This window comes from Triplophysa rosa, linkage group LG12 (genome assembly GCF_024868665.1).
Source record: "Triplophysa rosa linkage group LG12, Trosa_1v2, whole genome shotgun sequence".
NCBI lineage: Eukaryota > Metazoa > Chordata > Actinopteri > Cypriniformes > Nemacheilidae > Triplophysa > Triplophysa rosa.
Window position 1 is genome coordinate 13,232,416 of NC_079901.1, and position 19,423 is coordinate 13,251,838.

A 19,423-nucleotide genomic window follows, 5' to 3' on the forward strand; every position below is an offset into this window, starting at 1 on the left:
TCATTTTAATACAAGATACAAAAAACAACCATAGAATATTTCACTTTTATTTTACAATTATAAATATACACCAATATTCACAAGCCATATTGAACACAGCAGTCATTTACTGCAATGGGGACTTTCTTGCAGCACATTCAGAGACAGGGTCTCTGTATCCTAGTTTGAGAGAAACATCCATATTAATTATATGGAATGTCATTCAAGTATTCACAACTCAAGTGCATTTTCAGACCACTTTAGGGGTTTACTGGTCACAGTAAGAAAATCAATGCTCAACCCCAAATTCATGTTAAAGCCAAAAATGTATTAACACCATTTCCCTGGAATCTGTGTCTATTTGATTAAAAAGAGGAAAACAAAGCAGGAAATTATATGAAATCACGTTTAAACAGATTCTAATGTGTAATGTAATAGGTGGCCAAAACTTAAAAAATGGCTAGACAGTATTATCCGATAACTAGAGATTTTATTGGAAAATAACTTATTTCAACCTTCAATGTTATGCTGGTGGCCAAACACATCACACACTGACACAGAGTTCTCTGGTTTCTTCCTCATTTTTTTTAAAGCCCAGCTGTCTGTAGCAACAGTTAAGCAAAAGCAGCATTATCTGCCCGTAGGTTGATGTTTAGGCTACACTCTGTGTGTGCATGGCTGGGTCTACACTTAATATGTATGTGTATATGGCAGTGCTGCACCATGACTCATATGTCTCCATGAACTCCATAGTCTCCGTCCTTACCCTTTTTGGTTAGGGATTTTAGTAATGCATATTGTTATTTGCTGCTTGGGGCTGTTGGAAGAGACAATAGAAGTCTATTAATCTCTCTGATTTGGGCGTCCAGGGTTTCTGTGGCTAGTGCAAGCTCTCCTAGTTGTGTCTGGAGATTATTAATGTTTTCTGCCAGTTCCTCTTCTTTGCGTCTGGAGTTGGCTGCCTGTCGGGTATATTCAAGCACCATACAGCCTCCACCGATGATGAAAATAATAGCTTCACCGAGCAGCTCTGCTCCAAGCTCCGCAGCTGCGTCTTCATTCAGGGGTTTGATGGTAGAGCCACGGAAACCCATGATCCTCATTTTGGTTCTCATCTCAATCCAGTGGTACGCTACAGGGAAAACATGAAAAACCGTGGAGAATTATTGATGGATTTTTGAGCAGTTCACGAAGAAATGAGAAAATAAATACATTAGCGCCACACATTGATACTACTGTGTGCCAAGTAAAACAGACTAGCATAGCAACGTTAAAAAATACAATGCAATAAACAACAATTTAAACATGTCAGAGAACGTTCAATCATAGTTTTATTTTTAAGAACTAAATTAATTTGACAAGAAACATACAAATTAATTCATACAGTCGGAATTATTAACTTATGTAGACATCGTGACATTAGGTGGTACAAATTTAGCTACAAGGAGGCACTTTCAGTTACCAGCTGAGCTGTCAATGACGCAATGAGTCACGCCCCATTCAAACAAACTCGAACCTCATTTGTTTAAGCGCATGGATTTTCTACTACCTCATTGGTCTACGGATACAACCGTTGTTAAAAACACCAAATGACTACATCGCAGCAGTCGTCATTGGCTAAAAATCGGCGCAGGAGAACACCTATTGGCTGTGGTGTTCCTCCATTGTTACCGCCTACAGACACCTTTAGCATGGACAGACATCACATCGTTACACCAGAATAACCTCGTCAAATGTCATCTTACCTTGAGCTGGCGGAAGGCAGATATAATTCTTGAAGAATTCACTTTGGCGAGCACCTGCTTTTATCCTGTTAGCCACTGGTTTGCTCAATTGTCGTATGCCCACATAGAGCAGCTTTGCGATTGGAAAGGCACCGACAACCATCTTGGAGGAAATGCGTCATCTGAGGAGGCGGGATACTAGGTTCACGCACGTCTAGTCACGATGCAGTGTTTAATATTAATGACGCAATATGAATATTCATGAGATGAATTCCCAAATTATTTTGTTTTTATGATTTTAGGGGAAATATAATTGCGGTATTCATCTGTTTAGATAGTTGCTCTGTCTTTTTAAATTATCCTTCGTCTGTTTATTATATAAAGTTTTTGTGAAATACATTACAAATAGCCCAAAATGAAAATATTTATAAAATGAATTTAAAAAAGAAGTAACAAGTGAAAGAAATCTGTTCTGTTTGGCGTCGCAGCGCGTTGTTTACCTGCACCAGCTGTGCGTCCGAAACACATAATGTTACCTAGCTCGGGTTTCAGTGAAACAGTGGGCTGGACTGTGAACGATGTATCAAAACTTTACAGGCGAGAGTTAAACACCATTGAAACGTTTAACAAGAAGCCATGTAACACATCTGTGCTGCCGGGACAAAATTCTAGCAGTTACGATACGAGAACTTCAAAACTATTACAACTATTCAAGGTACAGAACTGTATTTGATCTCTGTGCAACTGAATCAGACTTCGGATTACAGTTTAACGTTGTTTTTTGACTAGACGAGGCGATTGTGTAGCGACCATTACGTTAGGCCATTCCAAAGCGAATCATTAGAACTTGTTGCATTATTATATATATAAATTTTAAATAAAGAGTACGCTGTGTTTCGATGTTTTTAAGTCGTCTTTGTTAGGGCATGTACGAGGAATCATTCCAGGCTCTTCTGTAAGTTAATAGGAATCAGATGTTTTCAAAGAGCACGGAGGGGCCAGGGCAGAACAAAACTGCTATTTAAAACCAATTTCTCATTCGGAGGTTCATTATATAACTACAATGAGGTCTTTGAATCACTTAAAAGCCTATTTGTGTTCATAATAATTCAGTATTGTAATATTGTTGGTTAGAATGTATAACGTTACAGTAACAGTCCCCAAAATATACAGTATAGAACTGTCAACGTACAATGCCGTTTTTAGTAACATTGTTAGTAAAACTTATAAGACGTATTGTCTAGGCCTGCTTCCATAATTATTCTTAGTATTATCTTGTATATTGCATTTTTGTGTACTGTACTGTGTCTTGGGCAGTTTGATCTTGAATCAAGTTTACCTATAGTAGACATATAATAAATAAAACAATATTTATATTTGTTTAGGTTTATTTATTCTAAAACCATAATAACCACAAATTGACATGGTTAAACTGTGGTAATACAAATTAAAACGATAATCAAAGTCAAATGACACAATTAATTAGGGGCGGTTTCCCGGACAGGGTTTAAGAAGACTAATTTAAATGTTAGAGGTGTCTTAATTGAAAACAACATGCACAGACATATCTTAAAATAGATCAGTGTGATTGTTTTGTCTCAAGATGCCCACCAGAAATGTTTTTTTTGTAAAGTATGTTTTTAAAACCGACTTAAATAGCTTAATTTAACCAAGGCCTAAACTAATCCCTGTCCGGGAAACGGCCCCATTATGTTTACGATAATAAAACCATGGTTAATCTGATTATACGTTTAATGGTTTGATTTTTTAAACATGCACCAAATGTCTTGATCAACAATCTGCTTAATTGTACATTGAACCAAAGCAGGTTTATTAATGAGCACCTTTGTGTCACTTTTGTGCAGTGATGGGAACAGGCCCAATTCCAACATGAAAGCCTGAACTATCATCTGAATAAATGCTATGGGAACCAGCTAAACTTCATATCTGTCTAATTCCTGTCCTGCTGCAACACGTTCTCAGCTGGCTCACTGATCCATAAATGTACTCTATAAAGACATGCATTTGCATGACAGTTGGATCATGAAGGCCTGTTCTAGTCTGCTTTACTGTTGAAATTAGAGGGATGTTGACATCTTGTGTGATTCACAGACAATGTTATGCTTGGACTTTTGAAGAGTTGAGAGATTCCACACGCAAATGTTATTGCATGCAAATCTGTGTAGACTCTTTGGAGTGCCTTTAGGGTAGGGCTGTACACAAACAAAACATTCTCTAAAAAACAGCATTGGTATTACAGGGGAGCGAGATCTGTGAGTTTTACACTTGTGAATAACCCAGCCATGGTATTTTAGATGAGTAACAGTGTATAGTCATACAGTCTTCTGTGGTGGGGCAATCATTGTTTGAAAATAACCCGACACTCCCTAACCTGGTATCTTGTGTTGCAATCCAAAATCTTACTGCTGTCCATCTGATAAAATGTGTCATGATTACTGAGCTGATAGTTTTACATTGCAACAATGTATTCTAATGCTACATGTGTATGTTGTGTAGGCCTGCTACTTGTAGATTTATGTTTTTGCATCTGGTATGTTTTTGTTGATTCTTCAGTCAAGGACTATCTTGACACCTGGACATTTTCCTCCCACGGTTTAGATGTGAATTAAGAGTAACAATAGGGTGAGGTACAGAAGTCTTTTGCAGTAACTCAATGGTCCATGTAAGGTGGGGATGGACATTAACAGCAATTACTAGTGACCAGCCCACCCCCTCCTAAAATGTCAACTTCTCTATACTTTTCAAATTAGACCATTATTCTAGCTGTGCAGAAATATTAGGTTTTATGTGCTCAGGGTTCTAATCCAAGCGTCCTATAATCTGTATAATAATAAATGTTTTCATTGTGAGTGAAAATTATTAGTTAGCAGGACTACACACACAATACACTTTTGTAGTACTAGTATCCTTACCTCACCAGTGTTCAGTCTTGGTATGCAGTATTTGTGTGATTGATTTTTATACTTGAAATGAAAATTCTGTCATCATTTACTCACCTTCGAGTTGTTCCAAATCTGTATACATTTCTTTGTTCTGATGAGCACAGAGAAAGATATTTGGAAGAATGCTTATAACCAAACAGATCTTGCCCCCCATTGACTACCATTGACTTAGATGTTTAAAATCCTGTACACTCATGAGGTAATTCTAAGAATGTCATAGATTGTTGGACAAAATCGTTTTACTCTCACTTTTGAATTGTTAGTTGTTGTGGCTGCTGTGGTGATTAGTCTACATAGTTAAAGTTAACAATTACAGGATTAAGCCTGTTTACATACTTGGAGAAACCTAGATTTGCATGCAAATGAATAACGTTACCTGGAAAGCCGTATCATGCATGTTACGACAGACAGAGGGCATTCATAGCAACTGATTGGGAAAGTGCGTTAAGATAGAGAACAAGAACAGGTGGTTTTTGTCACCACACCTAAATCTGCTGGTAGAAAGCACTGCTAGCTTTGTCTTTTTGCTTTCTGCCTCTGGCTCAGAACGGACTAGGTCTTATCACCATGCCCGAGAGTTATTATTAACTCATGTCACTCTCAAATTCACTGCATTCCGACTCTTCCAGACAAGAGTGCAAAAACACTTTAGCGAAAGTGCTAAACTATCAGCCACACAATGGTGAATCATATCAATGGGTTAATAAATGTTGAGCTGTAAATGAGAGGTGGAGATTGTAGTCAGACTGGATAAAGGGTGTGTCTGAAGGAAGGAAGGAAGGAAGGAAGGGGTCTTGAAGTAAATTGTGACAGAATTAGAGTGCAGCAGGGTCACCTGGAGGACGATGATGTAAGAGTCTGTTCATAACTTGTGCATAACAAGTAAGTTAGTAGAGTCTGTAGCTTGTGGTTAGTACCCTTTAGTTCTTGTGTGTAAAAATTATGGCTGATGGCCAGTGTTGGGCAAGTTACTCTGAAAAAGTAATTAATTGCTAGTTACTAAGTACATATTCAATAGTGTAATTAGATTACTTTACAAATTACTCTCTCCAACCAGTATTTAATTACTTATTACTAATTACTTTCTATATCCTATATCAACCTTGATTTGTTAAGTGATTCAAAGAAAGACATGAAACGGCTCTTTTCATTCATTCAAATAAATAATATAAAACTACATAAAATAGTATTATTAACTGACCAAAGTATTACAAATGTGAGAATTATACATTAAAGCACGGATTTTAAAGTTAGACTTTGAATTTTGATGTCCATTCCTTGCGCACACACACATATATTACACTAAGTATTTAGTTTAATTACATCAGAAGTAACTGTAATTAAATTACAGAAAACATTAGAGTAATCCCTTATTTTACGTTTTCAAGGGAAAAGCCTGAAAAGTCAGGAATAGTCATGGAATTTTATGTATAGACTATTTTGCAGGAATGTCATGTTTTTATTTCACATATATAAATAGTGATTTTGATTCCATTCTTAATGTTCTTTTGGTTGTATTTTGTCTAATGTTTGTGTAGTGTAGTGTTAAAAATGCTTTTGAACCAGTTTGTTAACAATTTTCTATAGTGAACATAAACATAAGAATGTGATTTTGTAGTCATGATCTGCTTTGAAATAATAATAGTAAGAAAATGCTCTTATGTAAGCAAATCATTCTTTTCAATTGGTAAGTTTACATAAATAATTTTATGTAGGCTATAACTTGGCAAAACTGTGCACCACTCCCTCTCAATTCCAAATCTTAGCTTAATGTTTTCAATAAATCATTCAATATCACAAGTCCACACTAACATGTTATAACAGATTTTATTCTTTGTTATATTTTATGTTCTTCACACATAAAAAGCCTCAGACCTACAGCAACATTTTGACTGCGTGTGGGTGAAGTTATTCTTTCAGTTGTATGAGTCGGTACAGTAAAATCTGAAGAGTGGACTGGCTGATGTATAACCACACAGAGAACAGCAAATGACTAAAATACACTACATGCTCACTTGCTTGAAGTGAGCGTGCTTGAAGGGCAAAGTACCTGATCAAAAATATGTATTAAAATGCATAATTTCCACTAAACTGAGTTGTAATGAATGAAAAGGTTGATCAGATAGTTTCTATGTGATACAGTCGGACTCGTACACATAATCCATGTATCTGTTGGGATATACATACACTGACCACATTCAGTTTGCAGTATTCTGTTGTGTACTGTGCTTGCTTGCTTGACTTCCACGTGCAATGTGACAGATTAATCTGCTCCTGTTTTCATTTAGGTCGTGTTGAATAAATTGGAGGTCACAAGTACAGGAAAACACCAACACCATGAACTCCCAAAGCAGCTATGCCAGTAGCTTTATCTGTAAGTATTTTAACATAACTGAAGCATAATACAGTGCTTATTTCCTGTTTGTGAACAATGTAGGCATGTTACTTACAAGCAATAATGTAACATGTCCTGTTACACATGAGTTCTTTTTTTCAGTCTCACCACTTACAATCAATGACATTTAATTGAAGGTTTTGTGTTTATGTTTTAGTTCAGTCCATCAACGATGATCTAAATGCGTCTTTGGCCACGGCAGATGAGCTGTCTCGAGAGTTCAGCTCTCTTCTGCAGGAAGCGACTCCTGCCGTACAAACCACTACGGCACAGGTACAGAACAAGATTGAGCTGTTCTTATTCTAGTTTAGACATTATTCCACCTTATGAGTTTCAAAAGAGTCTAGAAACCAGCATCATTTTCAAAAGTGGGAGTTTTATTGTTTACTCTTGTTCGTTGGCTTTTTGCAGAGTTCCACCCCCAAACCCCAAAACAGCAGCAATGGCAGTAGCAGTTTCTATAGTGCAAACAAGAATGGAAATGAGAGCATCATGTCCTTTCCTCAGAGCTCTACAAGCAGCCTGACCACCGAATCCAACCAACGCTCCCTTGACTCCACCATGAGCAGAACAGAATCTAACCTGGACAAACCATCCAGCATGATATTAAAGACAGCACCTCCTAGTCCTTTAACCCAGCAGAACTCCCCTTTTATGTCCCGCAAAGACCACTCAGACACACGGTTTACCTACAACCAAATGACACCCCCTAACATGTCTCCCAAAACCATGAGATCTCTAGGCATGACATCACTGAGTTATGGGGAGCCAACTGCCTTATCCAGCCCCACCTATGACAGCAAATCAGCTCGTAGTATGATGCAGCCTTCAGCTAGTGCATTGGCTTTGTCTTCGAGTGCCAGGCCAGCTCAACCTTTCGGTCAACAAGCTGTCAGTACGCTACCACGCAACTTTCAGCCATTCAGAACCTTGGGTAATGAAATTGTATCTCTTTTGTGCTTTTATTGTTATATGTTTATATCAGAATCAACACTATTATTTACAGTAGTGAGTAATATAAGATGCAGTATAATTGTTTTTTGTTTGCTCTTTGTCTACGGTTAACTGTTTGCTTAGTTGTCTGATTTCATGTATTGTATTCATGTACTAAGACTGTTCTGCAATTGATTCTTTCCATCATCATCTTTAGACGAGGGAATGCAGAAGCAGAAGAGCCCCTCTAAGTGGAACGAGACAGACCTGGATGTGTCATATGAGAGAAAGCCTCACCACACCTACGACAGTAAGTCCTTAACTGTACAGTAAGCACATATAAATGTGAGCAGCCCATTCACTCGCTCAATGTTTTCTTTGTGCCACAGAGAATGAATGGATCAGACCATCTGTACCAAACAGTAACTGGAAAGAATCAAACCTGGACGCTCCTCCTTCCACTAAGAAGGTACAGTATGCAAATTGTGTGGGGTGTGTGTAAAAGTGTTTGTTGTGTGTTTAATTTTGCCCAGGGCACTATTAGATTAATTACTACAGTTGAGTTACTTGGAACAACAGATTAAAAGGAATCTGGACTAAAGACTTCACTTTCACATTAACATAAACAATCTGCACCTTTCTCAGCTGGGCTCTTCTGTTTTTTATTTTTCATTATTTCTTCTTGGTTGGTTGTTTCTAATATAGTTGTTCTGGAGGTTAAATCCCAGTTGTTTTTACTCACTAGATAAATTGATCTTTAACAGTAGTCTATAGATCTTTCAAGACAAACCTACCAAGAACACAATTCAGGTCAGCAAAAGTGACAATTTATATCATTTAATATTAATAACAAATAATGGTTGAAATCAAAATGTTTTTCACAATTTTGCAAAGCAGCTTTACAGTAAATACAATTAGTATAAATGGTAGAGTTACAAGGAAAATAAACATAACATTATGAAATATATATAATACATGGTATTATTGCAGTTGTTTCATAAGACGTACATTAAAGGTGCAATGTGTGAAATTAAGAAGGCTCTATTGACAGAAATGCAATATAATATACATAACTATTTCTTCAGAGGTGTATAAAGACCTTACATAATGAAGCGTTGTGTTTTTATTACCTTAGAATGAGCTATTTCTATCTACATACACTGCGGGTCCCCCTACATGGAATTCACCATGTTGTTTCTACAGTAGCCCTAAACGGACAAACTGCTCTACAGACCGCGTTTCGTAGTGCTTTGAAAGGGAGGGGGGAGCGGAGGAGTGAACTGCTAGGTGCCGCTAAAATCTCCACATTGCACCTTTAACGATACTACATGTAGAAATGTCTGTCTCTTTTATTTGGTGAATAATATGTGAATCTCTGCGCATAAGCTGATGATTTAATTCAGATGTTTTAAATGAGACAGACATAAAAACATGTGTAGTGCTGTGGGTCCCCAGGAATGGAGTTAATAACCATTGGCTTAAAGCCTATTTTTAATAGTTGTTTTGAAATCCCTATGGAGAAAAAAGGCAACTACTTCTGGGATCTAATGCATCTGAAAAAGTGGGCAGCCACTATGTATTTTATAGAATAATAACACCTTCCAGGTATGAGAAACACGTATAGACAATTCACATTAAACATGCAACAGCTGTTACAGTTTCTTACGTGCCTTTCTTCTTGCTGTCTTAGCTTCAACCCTCTTACAGCTCACTTCCACGGAACACCCGTATCTCTGTGCCTCCTGATCATCCCTCAAGCCCCAGTTCACCTTACGGCCCTCAACCAATCATCTCCCGCATCTCCATTCCTCCTACAAACACTGGAGTCCGCAAACATAGGCCCATTCCCCTCTCTGTCATCATGAGGCTTCAAAACCCCGCCTATGCTTTAGATGACACCAGATACACCCCTGATCCAGTAGGACAACAAAAGCCAGGAATTTACCGACAAGCTCTTCCCTTGCCCAAAGAGTACTTCCGGCCGGTTCAAACACCTCAGCCTCAGCAACCTCAGAGACAACCTGCCTACTTTAGAGAAGGTACCCTGTAACCACGTCACGTGTGGGCCAATGGCATATATTTATTGACCTTTAGTTAACGTAACTTTTTGTTTTTCATAAACAGTACTCCACTCTGCAGATGTTGATGCTGAGCTTGAGAAACAGGACACTGCTAGAACAGATGAGAATAAGGTGGAGGAACCTGAGATGCGCCCTCGACCTCTCAGCCCCACACGGCTGCAGCCTGTGATGGCACCTGAAGCAGAAATGGTCACTGATGTAGAAGAACTGATACGGATCCGCTCCGAGTTCCCCAGGGCCCTGAAGAGACGGGGCTCCGTTGAAGTTTCTCAACCCTTGAAAGAGTTGCCCATTTCCCAGCCCAACCATTACAAGCAGATGATCAATAAACTGTTTCACAGAAGGCTCCGCATCAAAGAGGAACCGGTTGCAGAAAGCAGCAGCTCTTCGGATGAAGAAGAGAGTCCAAAACCTGCTTCAGTACCTGTCACAGAGATACAGGTCTCATGTGAACAGAAAGTAAGGGATCACACAATGAATATTGCTCCGAAACAGCAGACGCAAGTTACAATTAAGGGGATATTTCAATTTAATCTCGTAACTGTTTTCACAGCATCTTCGGTCTATCTTACGGAAGAGTAAGAAATCCTCTAAACCCGGCCCCCGCAAAGCTCACCTGAGCCCACTGGTACTGATGCTGGATGGGGCTTTAGTAGGAGAACTAGAAACTGTACAGAAGGCTGCGCAGGAGGTATGTCACAAGCTTCATGTAGATTTTTTGGTTTGAATTGAATATCTCTGTGTATGTAATTGCGGTACTTTGTATTTATTCATCATAATCATACTTTACAAAAATGGGGCCTCTTTTTATATTTTGTGAGTTCTTACGGTCTCAAACTACTTTGAGGGAATTTCGTTTTCCCTCAAAGCCAATAGACTTAGTTTTTTTACAATAACGCATTTGAAAACTCGAAACAAAGACATTATAAATTCAGTAGTGCTTAGTTTACCCTAAAGTCCCAGTGAAATTAAACATTTCGATCGCAGCTTCTGGTTCACAGGGACTTTAAAGGGTAGTTCACTCAAAAATGAAAATTCTGTCATGAATTGCTCACCCTCAAGTTGTTCCAAATCTGCATAAATTTATTTGGTCTGTTGGACACAAAGAAAGATATTTAGAAGAATGTTAGCAACTGAGATTTCAAAAAATGGTAGTCAAAGGTCCCCCAGAACTGTTTTCATTCATCCAAAAATCTCTCTTTGTGTTCAACAGAACAAAATAAACTTTAAAGAACATCCTTTGTTGCAAAAATCAGCTTTCATTCCTGTCCAGAAATAATTCCCAAATCTCTGCTCTGCAACTTGACAACTCATTGTATTCATGTTGCTCATATCTTACAGTTTTTTTTATGTGTTTCCGTGTCTGACCTCCGTGGAACAAAAAACAAAAATGATCCCGTGTCAAAGAACGTGGAGCCCCAGAACCCCCCCCCCCCCCCATTGCATAATGACAAAGGACCAGTTGTAGATTGAGAGGTTTACTGGGCAGACTAAACTTCCCAGAAAGTTCACTTTGTTTGCTGCAGTGAACTAGTTATTTTTAGCTTCAGCTTGGCCAGATTTTGTAGATCATGGCCAGATCATGGTTTTGAAGTGCATTTTTAAATGTTAAGTTAACACGCCATCTCAAAAACACAACACTCATGTATTTCATAAAGCATTTTGTAATTCCCAACGTTAAAAGAAAATGTATGTCCCCATGTATAGATAAGTGATCCAAGTCTGGCTAATGATGAAGGAATCACGGCCCTTCACAATGCTATCTGTGGTGGACACTTCCCAGTGGTTGAGTTCCTGGTACGGATCGGAGCTAACGTCAGCGCTCCAGATAGTCACGGCTGGTGAGCTTCATTCATTTAAGTGTGTATGTAGGTGTATAGGTTATGTGTGTGAGTATATGTATACATTCTTATCTTTTGGCAGGACACCCCTTCACTGTGCTGCATCCTGTAATGATCTGGGAATGTGCGAATTTCTGGTGAGGAACGGAGCAGCGGTCTTGGCAGTAACAGATAGCGATGGAGCCACGGCAGCACAGAAATGCGACCCGTATGCTGTGAACTTCGAAAAGTGCGAGAGCTTTTTAAGAGGTGAGGATGATGTCATCATGCAAACAGACATGATGCCTGAAACGTGTGTTTAATAGTTATACAGTATATTCAGTAGCTTGTCACAATGAGCTGAACATTTCTGAATTATTCATGCCGTTCACTCATAACTCATAAACGTTTGGGTGGAGATTAAATTTAATACACCCTTATAACAGAGCACAAGTGAGTAATCCGAGCATTTGAGAATGCTGCAATTTAATTTGCTATTATTATGCGCCAGCACTCGTCCAGTTTCATGGTGTGTGTTTGTGTTTAGGTGTGGAGGAAGCTATGGGTGTGGAGAACAGTGGGGTGGTGTATGCTTTATGGGTATATTCTACCCAGGCTCCAGACGAGCTGAGCTTTAAAGAAGGAGACATGGTGACCATACTGCAGAAGACTGAAGGGGTGGACTGGTGGTGGGCTTCACTGTGTGGCAGAGAGGGCTTCATACCAATCAACTACTTTGGTGTAAGAAGAGCTCAATTACAAAAACAAATGACCGGAAAAGTAACACTGAGGAAAATCCAACTATTGCCCAGCTCTACATGTCATTTGTGGCTATTTGGTGACCCAAATTGGTGTTGATAGTTGATCATCTGATCATCCATCTGGTACCGGTGTTCTCCACAAATAATCAGTCTGGTCATGGAAAAACAACCTTTTGTCATGTATGCTGTATATAATCCTAAATTTACTTTAGCATTTTAGGGTTACTTACTAAGAGTCTTCCTTAATATTTTATTATTTATTTAATGCATTTTGTTTCTCTCTCTTTCTCCTATGCAGCTTTTTCCAAAAGTGCGGCCTAGAACACTATGCTGAAGCACAGAAGCCATCTGCAGACTTCAGTCATAAGGTGCCTGAATCGTGCCTGGCCAAACTGACGTGTTTTTGAAAGCGACACGATGTGCACGGTTTAACACTTTGTTTTTCTCCCTCTAAATTGTATATTGAGAACAGCTGACTTTCTTAACATTCACACTGCAACAGATGTTTTTTCACCTCCAATAGATGACAGCAACGTCTGTGATTGGAAGTCATTCACTGGGAACTAATATAATCCCAAGTAAATTCTCCTAATCCGTTCCCGTCTATGAATCAACCGACGTTTATTTTCATTTTGGTCTGGAAGTCAGTGCTTAGCGTGTTACTTAACTGATTCATTTGACATTAAAAATACATTTTTTACTTCATGAGAATACCTTTCCGTGACTTTAGTTCAAATTATGTTACTTACACTGTATTTCATTTGGTTGGAGAGGCTCATTGTCTGTTTTGACTAATCTGAGGGACTGATCAAAGAGGAAAGGAATTCATCCGTCTGTCATTGTTGCTTTTGTCCATGTATATTTTGCGTGCGAGTTGTTTATCAGTTGTTAATCCGTAATGATAGATGCATTTGAATGAATGGTGGCCTCACTCAACTTTTGATTATTAACAGTATTTTATGAAACTTGTTCAATGTTTTTATACATAACATGTAAGTACATATTTACTTCTGAGAATAACACATACTTTCCATCTGGGTTGTGTGCTGTACGTTTGCTTTATTGAATGAAACGTTTAATTGGGTTTTTGTTGGTTTTTACTGGGTGTTTGCATCAGCCTTGTTGAATCCATTGACTGTGACTGTTACAATATGATAAACATTGTTGTAATACTCTTGCACAAAAGTAACTTTAATAAATATACTCTTGCACAAAAGTAACTTTAATAAACAAATCTACACATATGTGATGTGTTTCATACATGACAGAAAGAATGTACAGTATGTGTGCCAACATGTGTAACAAAGCCACCAGCAGAGGGCAGAGTCAGCTTTGATTTCACAACCAAACTTACTTTACCCTTGACCTCCAGTGACCACTTAACTATAGTGTATGATCCTAATTTTCTTCTTATAAATCCACTATTGTGTTTTCTGAAATTTGATTAATGATGGCTTTAAACTATATTCTATGGTGTCATGAATATATGATTTGAAGCATTATCTAGCATTATGTTTACTTGGGTCTAATTAAGGCAGAAGCCAGTAATTAATCTTTTTAATTAAGTTCCAAAGGATTCTATTGATACGCATGCTATTCTATGAAAGACATGTTTATTCATCCTAATGCATTCCAGCTAGATTTATGCCAGCATTATATGAGAATTATTTCATAGTCATTCAAATATAACTTAACCTTAACACAAACCACCACCTGTGCACAGCAGAAATAGCACTGGGCAACTAAACCTTTTCATTTTGTATATATAATATTTTTATGCTTGTGGAAAGATTACATGAGTCTCAACTGGGCTTTATTCTCCAGAATAAAGTGTTCAGAGAACCATGGACTGAGTAAACATCATTGTGTACTATAGTCACAGCTGGGTACTCGTGTATGGAGAGATCTGTGCTTGTATAACAAAGCCAGATGTCCTGCATGCTTGTTGTATGTGAAGCATAGTACCGTAGGTCACTTTATACATTTGTTATACGTTACAAATATTCTAAATACTCCAGTGGCAACCACATTTGATATAGATTTTATATAGATATAATACATATACAATTATGCAGATCACATGATGTATGCTTGTTCATAGAGGTATACTATAGACACACACATGTTCATCTTTTTTGTAAGAGCTATTTGATGTAGGAGCAGTCAGCAAATGTATTGAATGGTGATTGCGTGAAGGTAGAACTCATTTGAGGCCTCATTGGAACCCCATTATGATGGATGCGAGTAAGAATAGAGTGCTTTTAGACTTCAGACAGAAACAAACCTTGAATCCACAGACTCGCCTGAATGCTTTTCACCTTTTTTTAGTCTCATCTATTTCTCTGACCTCATCCCTTCATTCCCCATATCTTGTTTTTACCTTGTTGAGTTCCACTTCACTGCCCGCCATCGTCTGCTTCATTCCCTCTTGATTCCCTCTCTCACGCTCTCTTGCTCCTTCCATGTGTTTTTTTTCTGTCTGCCTCCCTCTATTTTTTCCACCGCTTTCTCAGACACACACTGTTAGTCTAGAGATGAGCTGGCCATTATTAGAGATGGCATTTTGGACCATCAGCTCCAGACAGGCCCCCTTGATGTGACAGGGCAGCGTATGTGCACCTCAAAACAAATAAATGTGTAATCAGCCTCCAACAGATGGGCTTTTCCGATGCTTCTACTCTGAAAGAGAGAAAGGGGGAAATTTTAAAAACGATTAGAATGGAAAATGGTGTGGTAGAAATGAAAAGCTGTAAATGTTGTCTTCATCTCTCTCACTGGAGGAAAAACTACCTTTCAGTTGAATATGAGACAATATATATTTTAGTGTTTGAAACAGACAAAGGGGGAAAAGCATTGGTGTATAGACCAGAATGGATTATCAGATGAACCAAACATAAGAAAAAAACATACAGTATATAAGACAAGACTCAAAGCTGGGTCCCTTTGTACAAACTACTCAAGGACGTCATACAGAACTACTTAAAAATGTTTTTTTGCAGGTCATGTTTTAACTTGCTATTACAAAAACACATTGGCACATCATGCCAATACAGCCACTTAACATGACAAACATAGCAACCATGCCAAAGGCACAAAGTGAGGTATTTACCAAGGGTCAATCTTCCAGTCTCTCTCGTGAAACCAACACGGAAGTGAATAAAACTGCAATTCATTGACTGGCCGCTAGAGGCTGGCTCCAAAACAGAGCAGAATCTCATTGAGCCCCATGTTAAAATGGCCAACTTTACAGCACAAAAAAAACATGTTACAGTCTGGTACAAAAAAATATTTTGGTCTATATAGGTAATTTTGCCCTTCATGACAACTGTGAGGGGTGAGTTTTATAACTCATCCGTTTAGATTATATTAAGCCTTAAAATTCTGCATAATTAAGGGCGTGTAAACCGCTGAAAACGTTCAAATGTCAACCGCCAATACATTGAGCTTGGTGGGCGTGGTTTGTTTCAGCAACCAGGCACGTCAGCTCCACCCACATCCTGCCTCTTTGACGCGCGATGCCAAGATGGCGACGACCGGCTCTGCCTACTTTAGGCTTCATTTTTACTCTTCACAAACCTACGGGTGACGTCACGGACACTACGTCCATATTTTATACAGTCTATGGTGTTTACTTATCACATAAACTCGTACACATCATGAGACTGGACACACACTTTATGGGGCATTCTGGATGGTCCCTTCTTTCCAGTTCCCTGTCCATGAGCCCTGGGGTCATAAATGTTGAATGTTTGTTAAAGGCTGAGCACTAAGTCATTATTGCACACTATTGGCTTTATAGGATCAACACCCAGAAGATCACTCTGTCAACAATAACTTTCTCATGCTTCAGGCCTAAGCATAAGAGCCTTAGGTTCTTTAAACCTTAGGAGCCTTAGGTTCTTTCTATATAAAATAAATGCTGTTGATAATTATGTAAAAAAGCATAAAGGGCTATTTCACCGGCAAATCAAAATTTCCCCATGTTTTACTCACCATCAAGGCATCCTGTCTCAATATGACTTTCTTCTTGAAGAACAATGCAGTCGAAGTGTGCAAGGGCGTCGACTTTTTGAAGCTCCAAAAAGTGCATCCATCGATCAAAGAACTGCTCGACACGGCTCCGTGGGGCTTGTTTTTCCAGCAAATGACACAAGTTCCAGTGACAATCTGGCATTTTTCATTTTGATCCAATAGGATACCATCATCTCTGCGCGGGAGCTTTCGTCACCATCATTTGCCGAAAAAACAAGCCTCAGGTTCACGTGTCCGCGGGATAATGGAAGGTAGACTTCAACGTTAATAGCGCTGTCAATATGGGTATTACTCTTAAACAAACGCATCGATTCGCTTCAGAAGACCAGAAGTCTTGACTTCTGAGACTTTGGAGGCGGGACAATACTATGGAAGATGTCTCCGCTCATTTGATTGGTAACTTTTAACATGCAGTCACCTACAGATTACCTGTCTTACTACCTAATGATTAGTGTATTACCTTGCCTTAGCTATATGTTAGTATTTTAACAAGTGACATTTTGATTTCTTACATCTGTCAACAACAATTATTTGCTCCCCGGGTGCTGCAGTGATAGCTGCCCACTGCTCTGGGTGCACGTGTGTTCATGACTTGCTGTGCGTGTGTTCACTACTCACTGGAAAGTATGCCTCGCTCTCAAGTGTTTTCTGCCACCATGTTGCTTTTTCTTTGGTGCCCTTGGTGGATTGTAATATCGGAGCTCCATTGATCATGGCTTGTCGTAGTTGTGGTGCAAGCGCTTTAGGGTGTATTCTCACTAGGCAATCTGCCCGAGCACGTTTGACCCCCAAAGCCCAGTTCATTTGACTAGTGTGATCGCTCCGTATCACGCCCGGGCATGATTCGTTTAGCGGCCCCTGGCTCACTCAGAAGAGGTGGGCCAGAGCATGGTGCGGTTGGGCTCGGGCGTGGTACACATGTAGCGTGAGCGCAAATTGCGCCGGAGCGCAGAACTGAAAGCATGATGTAAATTATGCGACTGTTTAAATTCCTCCCTGAGATTCAGTTGTCACCGTAAAAAACTGATAAACAGCGCGCTTACACAGTGATGTCATGGACAGAGACGTCTTTCTGTATCATCAGCGGTGCTGGCACGCACTCATGTCAGTTATGAGGTCAAGGACAACGTCACTGTGGTGTGAATCAATGATCCCAACTCAAAGGTGAATACTCTGTCAAGGCAGATGCAGGCAGAGATGACAGAGGTGATGAGAGAGATTTGGGGGAATTCGGCAGTGAAGAGCGCCGTTCTCATCTCCAGCAAACCAGGATGCTTCATCACAGGAGCAGACATCAGTATGATCCAGGCCTGCAAGACACCAGAGGAAGTGACATCACTCTCACAGGAAGGTCAGAAGATGTTTGAACAGATCGAGAATTCTCCCATCCCTATTGTGGCGGCTATTAATGGCTCCTGTCTGGGCGGCGGTCTGGAGTTTGCTATTGCCTGTCAGTACCGTGTGGCCACTAAGAGTAACGATTCTGGGCACCCCAGAGGTGATGTTGGGACTGTTGCCTGGGGCCGGAGGGACTCAGAGACTGCCCAAAATGGTGGGCCTTCCAGCAGCTTTTGATATGATTTTGACCGGCAGGAACATTCATGCTGATAAAGCTAAAAAAATGGGTCTTGTCCATCAGCTAGTGGATCCTTCGGGCCCAGGACTGAAGAGTCCAGAAGAGAGAACTATTGAGTATCTGGAAGACGTGGCTGTTGATTTGGCTAAAGGTCTCGCTGGGAAAAAAGTCCCTGTAGAAAAGAAGAAAGGTTTAATGCAAAAGATGCAGGATTTTCTGATGGGTCTTCCACCGGTCAGGAAACAGATCTACAAAGCTGTCCACAATAAAGTAATGAAACAAAGCAAAGGGCTTTACCCTGCTGTTGGCCTGTACATAATGCAGCAGTTGTCATGTTTTAACCAATGATTTTCTTTCGGTCGGTCTGAAGATGGACTTTTACACTGTTTGTTGTATTGTTTTGTAAAGTTTCATAGTTTGAATGTCTGCAAACGATTCTGATACAATGAGATATTTTTCACAGTGCTTTGTGCAGCACTCAACCTTCAATTACAAAATAAACTAGAAAAAAAAGAGCAATGTGAGCGCAGGCCAGCGGGGGAGTGGGGAGGGGGGACAATCGCGCTCGGGCACAGTTGAGAGCAACCGGGCTGAATGTGAGTCAAGGTAAGTCTACCCAGAGTTGATAGAACTAACTCAAATACGCTGTTCTGAAACCAAAAACTCAAAATTTTGCATATTGATGTAAATCAGCTCAGAGTTCACATTTTAACTCGGTGTTGGTTGAACCTCCTTATTGACATGGGCCCTTGATGTAGCCGAATCTGTGCTGGTCTGTATTGGCCGCCTTCAGTTTTCCCTTTGTTTTGCCTCCTAATGCCATGACGTAAGCGTGACGTCGGCGCAAAAGGGGTCATAGAAATACAGCATATAAAAAACAACACTCACATTTTGTAGATTTTACGTCCGATAACTTAACGGAAATTGCCTCAGCCACCGACTGTTGCTATGGTTACCTTTGCAAGTGGCTTTTCTGCACCTTTTTGCGACTAAGCTGTTTTGCATGCCAACATGCTGCCTCAAGAAACAGTCATTTTTGTTTACAGATCTTTATGAAAATTTGTTAAAAATTAAAGTTTCTTGAGGCATCTTATTTTCAATTTAACAACGCTCAAATGTATTTATGACACAATAATTCTATATAGATTTTCAGAAATGT

The 19,423-nt window shown here is 39.4% G+C and overlaps 2 protein-coding genes and 1 pseudogene across 2 annotated transcripts; 2 read left to right on the forward strand and 1 right to left on the reverse strand.

Moving 5' to 3' along the window:
* Positions 1-2,042, reverse strand: opa3 (outer mitochondrial membrane lipid metabolism regulator OPA3). Its single transcript, XM_057348110.1, has 2 exons — positions 1,725-2,042; positions 1-1,111 (listed from the first exon to the last, which is right to left on the reverse strand). The coding sequence occupies exons 1-2, from the start codon at positions 1,864-1,866 to the stop codon at positions 780-782; spliced, it is 474 nt and encodes a 157-aa protein (XP_057204093.1). The 5' UTR covers positions 1,867-2,042; the 3' UTR covers positions 1-779.
* Positions 2,043-2,272: 230 nt separating this feature from the next.
* ppp1r13l (protein phosphatase 1, regulatory subunit 13 like) lies at positions 2,273-13,900 on the forward strand. The gene is made up of 13 exons (XM_057348109.1): positions 2,273-2,418; positions 6,955-7,040; positions 7,219-7,334; positions 7,473-7,995; positions 8,212-8,304; positions 8,384-8,463; positions 9,685-10,033; positions 10,119-10,534; positions 10,629-10,766; positions 11,783-11,916; positions 11,999-12,165; positions 12,443-12,636; positions 12,955-13,900. Exons 2-13 carry the CDS (start codon positions 7,004-7,006, stop codon positions 12,988-12,990), a joined length of 2,283 nt encoding a protein of 760 aa, XP_057204092.1. The 5' UTR covers positions 2,273-2,418; positions 6,955-7,003; the 3' UTR covers positions 12,991-13,900.
* Positions 13,901-17,576: 3,676 nt separating this feature from the next.
* LOC130562558 (trifunctional enzyme subunit alpha, mitochondrial-like) lies at positions 17,577-18,612 on the forward strand (annotated as a pseudogene).
* Positions 18,613-19,423: the final 811 nt, after the last annotated feature.

Coding starts and splice junctions, on each gene's coding strand:
- ppp1r13l (XM_057348109.1), top strand. CDS start 7,004: ATGAACTCCCAAAGCAGCTATGCCAGTAGCTTTATCT. Junction 7,041..7,218: donor CTATGCCAGTAGCTTTATCT/GTAAGTATTTTA, acceptor TTTATGTTTTAG/TTCAGTCCATCAACGATGAT. Junction 8,464..9,684: donor CTCCTCCTTCCACTAAGAAG/GTACAGTATGCA, acceptor TTGCTGTCTTAG/CTTCAACCCTCTTACAGCTC.
- opa3 (XM_057348110.1), bottom strand. CDS start 1,866: ATGGTTGTCGGTGCCTTTCCAATCGCAAAGCTGCTCTATGTGGGCATA. Junction 1,112..1,724: donor CTGCCTTCCGCCAGCTCAAG/GTAAGATGACAT, acceptor TTTTCCCTGTAG/CGTACCACTGGATTGAGATG.